The sequence below is a fragment of the Rhagoletis zephyria genome, unplaced genomic scaffold (genome assembly GCF_001687245.7).
Source record: "Rhagoletis zephyria isolate East Lansing unplaced genomic scaffold, Rhagoletis_zephyria_1.1 Rzeph_scaffold_10017, whole genome shotgun sequence".
Classification (NCBI taxonomy): domain Eukaryota; kingdom Metazoa; phylum Arthropoda; class Insecta; order Diptera; family Tephritidae; genus Rhagoletis; species Rhagoletis zephyria.
In genome coordinates this window covers 11787-17872 of record NW_016167095.1, presented here as the reverse complement: position 1 = coordinate 17872, position 6086 = coordinate 11787, and the positions used below count along the sequence as shown (strand labels likewise).

Genomic DNA, 6086 nt, shown 5'->3' with positions numbered 1-6086 from the left:
CACACCTAAAATACGTAAGCGCCACATTCACGCGCCAAAAGTGGGTCAGCGCCAATGTAAAATGACACAAGTGACGACACAGTTACCCGGATTGGGAGTGAAGGAGGCGACAGCACGTAAGTAATGACTTTGAATGTAATTAAATAAGAAAAGACAGTACATAGATAGATATGAAATAGCGCACAGATACCGGGGCTCATGGATTGGGACTAAACGCTTACATAATCATATCTACAGAATGCTTATTTAGCAAAGTGATAAGTTGATATGATAAATATGTACTCATTGGGAAGTGCAATCAAAGGGGAAGGGGAAGGGGTATAAAATTGGGTTGAAACTATCGGTACAGTCGAATATCCTGATATCCGTTTGGATATTCGTGTGTGCGGATAAAATCCGGTGAATATCTATACGTTCTATTTTGTTATTCGGCTAATATTAGTTCACTTTGTTATAGAGATATTCGGTTAATATTCGGTTATTCGGATTTTTTAAACAGATATTCGATTATCCGGATATTCAAAAGTCCGAAAAGATTAGAATTGTAGGATTGCAAATACATAGGAATTATGAAAATGCAGAAATACTCGACCATTGATAATTAAGAGGGCACACTGAGTAGTGTTTGAAATGTATACAAAAAAAAATTAGTAAATTGCGCTTGTGCCACAATACGGAGTCGAAACTTTTTTCGACGCATTTCAAAGTAGTTCGTTTCATATTGAAAACTTTTTAGTCTTGATCTCCATCTTAGTCTTAGCCTTTATTTCTATCTTTATTTCAATCTTTATACCTATCTTTAACTCTCTATTTTTATCTGCATCTTTATATTTATTTTTATGTTTATCTTTTGCTATATTTTTATAATTATCTTTATGTTTATCTTTGGCTTTGTGTTTGTCTTTCTCAGTCGTTATCTTTAACCTTATCTTTGTCAGTATATTTATTTTTATCTTTGTCTTTATATTTATTTTTTTACTTATCTTTAACTTTACTATATATCTTCGTTTTTTTTTTGTTTGTCTTTGTCAGTCTTTAGCTTTGTTAGACTCTCTTCCATCATGTTTTTTTTTTTTGCTTCAACATAGTCTATGTGTAGCATGGTACGCGTTATCCAACCTTTTTGAAATTTCATAGATGACCTTTTTATTGCTCTGAGTCCCTTGTCATAGAGGCATTTCTTCATGTTTTTCAACAGAAAGTGATCGTAGATAAATCAAAGCACCGAAGTGTGGTTCTTTGCCGAAGAGATAAGTTTCCATCAACTTCATAGCTAAAACGTTCCATTGACCAATAAGGAGCTTAACTATGCCGTTAGAATGTGAGTAAAGATTATAGTAACGGCGAGTTTCAGAATAAGTTATGTTGATACATGTTTCGTTTTAACGATCTTACGAGCCCTAAATTTGAAATACCAAAAAAAAAACAAAACATATATCGAGCCCTAACCGCGCGAAAATGGAGTCTGAGCTTAAGCTCACTTTTTTTTCGAATGAGGACCATTATCATTCATATGTGAAATATGTAGATAAAACAAAATCGTTCACTGTATGCGAATTTCATCTCGAATTGGCAACATTTAAGGTATTTTTTCACGTGTACGACATTTATGTATATGTACACAATTTATTATAGCTCACAGTGTCATATTGACTGCAATGCGTTTTTTTTTTGTTTAAATTTAATCTGCTATTATTGATAACCCTTATACTCAGGAAAGAGAAACTCGACAAAATTTTCTTAGAAGAGAAAGAAATTTGCGTTGCTTACATAGTTAAATATGTATATAAAGAGTTAAGTTTTCAATAAATAAGGAGATGCAAAGGCCCGACAAATCATTTTATATGGACACTAGGGAGCCAGCTAAGCTTGAATTTCCAAATTAATAAAGGAGCAGCGTTTTAAGTGAACATCTTGGCAACAAAGACAACCAGAGAAACCTCTCTCCATTACTGTTCTGTCTCTTTAATTTTCGCTTCTTCTCTATCAATGGAAATGCAAATGCCTGTTTAGTTCGAATAAAGTTCCTAAGTTCAATCAAAGCGCAGTTTTCTAGAATCAAGCGATAAGTTAAGTGCCACGGAATCAATTCGCAATTAAAGGCAAAACTGAATGCTGAATAAAACATAAGTCCAAAAAGTATTGTTCCAATAATATTTCTTCAATAGTGTTTCTTTAAGTTGGAGTAGAATCTATGTATATATGTATGTGCATATGTCTGTCGGTATGTGTGAAAATTTCTTCTTCAGTTCAAAAACATCTCAGTGATGCTATATATTGAATTCAAGTGGGACACCTACGAATAATTAATCTAACCGAAAGAATAGAAATTTTACAAACTTCATTTTGTTGCCCAATAAGTTCTCTAATTGCTGTCAAAAAATCATAAGATTCGAATGAATGGTTGCTGAAATATTTCAAAAAGTGTAAAAGCCTGCAGAAAAATTTGTTTGCAAATAACTCGTAAAAAAATAAAATTAGCGCAAAATTTTTGGGGTCAATAATCAAAAATTTCAATATCGGTCAATGAAATATAAAAAATCGAAAAGTCAACTTTGGTGGCCCACTTGAGAAAACTTGATTCAGTATGATTTAAAAATCACGAAATATCCTGAAAAGTCCTGAAAGCCCAGAGAGATATAGAAATAGATGTATATGTATAGCAAAAATAAAAAAATTCGAAAATTCGCGGAAATCCCGAAAAATACAAATAAAAGAAGTCACATTAGTAAGTAAAAAAATTAGATACTTGCAACCTATTTGAAAATTTGAGTTTAAGTAAATTGATTAGATAAAACACATACTGGAATATGGGTGGCAAAGGAAAGAGATTTCGGAAGGCTTACAGCCGAAAATATTTTTGAGGGGGGTTACCACCCGTTTGAATAATTTTATTTTATTTTATTAATTAATTTATTAATGAAATATTACACAATATTCAAAAGAAAGTGGTTTAAGAAGGGCTTACAGCCGTAAACATTTTAGATGAGGGTTTCCACCTATTTGAAAATTTTAATATATTGTAATTGATAAATTTAATTTAATTTCATTGATAAGATGAATCAAATATGACAATATGAGTGTCGAGCGAAAGTTATTTGAGAAATCATTGATTTAGAAATATTTTCAATTCAGTTGTCACGTATCTAAATTGTAAAAACTGAAAATATTAAAATGAAATGAAACATTACCAGACTGTTAGCAAATGAAGAGTTTCTTAATGAAGAAAGAATTTTCAACATATTATCAAATATTCGGCGTGCTTTGCTGCGCCTTCAAAGAATTCGCGTGCTGTTACTTCCTCTAAGGGCCGTTTTCTGCAGTAACCTTTAAGTTTAAAGCTCGCTTTTTAGTTAAAGGTTGGGGTTAAAGTAAAGCTAAGAATTTCAATTATCGGTTTATGACGTATCAGAAATTTTAATGCAACCTTTACATATAAAGTGAGCTTTAAAGTTACGGGTTACTTGAGAAAACGGCTCTAAGTACATAGCACAACTAAAACTCGAATGGGCTTATTATGAAAAATAAAATAAATTTATTATTTATAAATAAATACTTTCAAATCAATATTATCTAGGAGATTTGATGTAGTGAGAGAAAGTGACAGAACAAAAATACTTTGAAGGTGCAGCGAAGCACGTCGGTTATGTGCCTGTAATTTCTGTACCTTAAAAAAAGCGTATACACATATAATATCAATTCAAAAATAAAAATTCTGACAGCATGGCTTGGAGATCAATCATTTGGATATCCTTTGTAGTTCTTGTGTGGACGAATTTTGGCACCCCAGCATTTGGAGAAGACAATGTAAGATATGCTAAGAGGGTAACATAACAGTTGTTACGAAGTTTTTAATATTGTATACTTTTATGTTCCAGGCTTTCACAGTGCTTTTCGGCAGCGAGGCAACTTTGCAGAATTTACAGCACGAAGTTGAAAATATCAAACAAGGGTTGGCACAAAGTCGTCAAAGGTAATCAAAATCGCTTGGCATTTTCTTTTCCACCAAAAAATATTATCCACTTGTTGCCTCTGCGCATAAATACAAGGGAGAGGGCAATGCAAAGGCAACATTTTTTGTAGAAAGGAATTTCTATTTCTTACATCAATTTTGATTTAAAACGCCGAGATATATACATATGTCACACTTTTCAGGCTTAACAGCATTATAGAAACGCAAAGAAATTTGCTTGCAAAGGTTGTTAACATGGAAATCGAGATAAGGAAGCATAATGAGTATGTATCAACAAGTATTAAAAAATTATTATATTCCGAGCAAATAAGGTCAGATGGAATACAACGTCAAGCGCACAACAAGCAGGAACAAGAGATCGCAGCTAATTCTCAGCGAAGATGGTTGCAGGAAGAAATCAATAAATTCGGAACTAAATTCCTTGCGACAATGCAAAAAGAACTCGATAGTCAACGTCAATCTCTTGAACAGAAATTACAAGAAAAACTTGAGGTCCAGACTGAGAAAACGAAGGAGATGTTCATACACACAGCCAATAATTTAACAGACATAGTCAACAACTTGATCAAATCACAAAACTCAGAGATACTAATCGAACCGAGGAAATCTGCCCCAAATACACAACCGACGCCAAAGGACATCAATTTAAACGACAAGCCGCAAGATACTTGGCCGTCATATAAAACCTTTCTGCAAGAAACAAATGTGCGATTCAGAAGGAATGCTTCCACCGGTTTATGTGATGATGAGTTCAGTACCGTAATTAATGCTTGGAAAATATTTGAAAACAATTTGTCTAGATCAATATACTGCTTGAAAGACCCAGCAGGCGGCAAAAGCTGGCGTGTCATACAACGTCGCCATATCGGTGGCAATGAATCTTTCGATCGCAGTTGGTTAGCTTACAAAGACGGCTTCGGCGATTTAGATTATGACTTTTTCATTGGTTTGCAGGATATTCACAGCATGATGTTACCAAATAAGAGTACCGAATTGTGGATACAATTGGGCACAAAAGATGGACATAGTCCTTACGAAATGTATAAAAACTTCTTTGTAACCAGCGAAGAAAATGAATTTCGGTTGATGTTTGTGTATGGAGCAAACGGTACGGCTGGTGATGAGTTCACACCAGTTATTGATGAACCCTTCCAAGCGAAGGGAATGGGTAATGTGGATCAGAAAAGTTGCACTCAAAGAATGCAGAGCGGCTGGTGGTATCCAACAGATGGAGATTTATGCGGTAGCGGGTAAGTTAAATACATTTTATACATACATATGTATGTACGTATGTGTTAACACATTTCAACTTAATTTTTTATTTTGATTTATTTATTGTAGTAACTTGAATCGCGACTTCAAAGATATGATATGGGGTGATTGGAAAAATATAGTTTATACGCATATGGCAATAAGATACAGTGATAACCTCGTGAACGTAAAGCATAAAGTTTTAGATGTAGATGAAAATGAACAAAAGTTACGGATACAGAAGATAATCGAGAGTGAATTTTCGGGTGGGGAACCTTTATAATGATGTACCTTATTTAATGGTTGTGTTAATAAGTAATCATAAATTTTATTTTTGATGCGTTCTTAACAAATACACGTTATGATTGACACCCGCCAACAAATCCACATAATTCGTTAAGCCATAAGCAATGGCAAGGTCACCGGCGAAAGCGGTAACTTTTCCAAAGAAAGTTAGGCTTAGGTAACAGCACCAAACGAATGGAAGAAGAGCGGAATTGCATTTGACGCAATGCTTTACTGCAATGCATCTACCTCCACTTGATACATTCATATTATCTCGACTCCAATCTGTGCCGATATCGATATCTCAGAGAGTTGGCTGCAAATTTCTAAGGACAGTCGGAAGAAGGAATTTTCTTAACTGAACCGAGGCTGGATACAACTTTCCTACTCGTCGTCTGGTTTTGTATGAGGCCGTGTGATTGAGTAAATACAATAGCATCCTAATGTGATACAATTTTTGCTTCTCGAAATAGTCGTTCAGAACTATGCCATGTGCATTTTCGCATGGTTCTACCATCTGTTTTGACAATCCTTAGGTCTTTGGTGTGAAATAGTAGATCCATGTGTCACTTACAGT

At 34.1% G+C, this 6086-nt stretch overlaps 1 protein-coding gene across 1 annotated transcript; it reads left to right on the top strand.

Annotated features, from left to right (window-relative positions):
- Positions 1–1974: 1974 nt before the first annotated feature.
- On the top strand, positions 1975–5600 carry LOC108376194 (angiopoietin-2-like). Its single transcript, XM_017632385.1, has 5 exons — positions 1975–2139; positions 3723–3807; positions 3879–3973; positions 4156–5223; positions 5315–5600. Exons 2-5 carry the CDS (start codon positions 3724–3726, stop codon positions 5505–5507), a joined length of 1440 nt encoding a protein of 479 aa, XP_017487874.1. The 5' UTR covers positions 1975–2139; position 3723; the 3' UTR covers positions 5508–5600.
- Positions 5601–6086: the final 486 nt, after the last annotated feature.

Excerpts from the sequence above, each read along its gene's own strand:
- LOC108376194 (XM_017632385.1), top strand. The coding sequence starts at position 3,724 with ATGGCTTGGAGATCAATCATTTGGATATCCTTTGTAGTTCTTGTGTGG. Across the intron at positions 3,808-3,878 it reads CAGCATTTGGAGAAGACAAT|GCTTTCACAGTGCTTTTCGG; the intron begins GTAAGATATGCT and ends TTTATGTTCCAG. Across the intron at positions 5,224-5,314 it reads GGAGATTTATGCGGTAGCGG|TAACTTGAATCGCGACTTCA; the intron begins GTAAGTTAAATA and ends TATTTATTGTAG.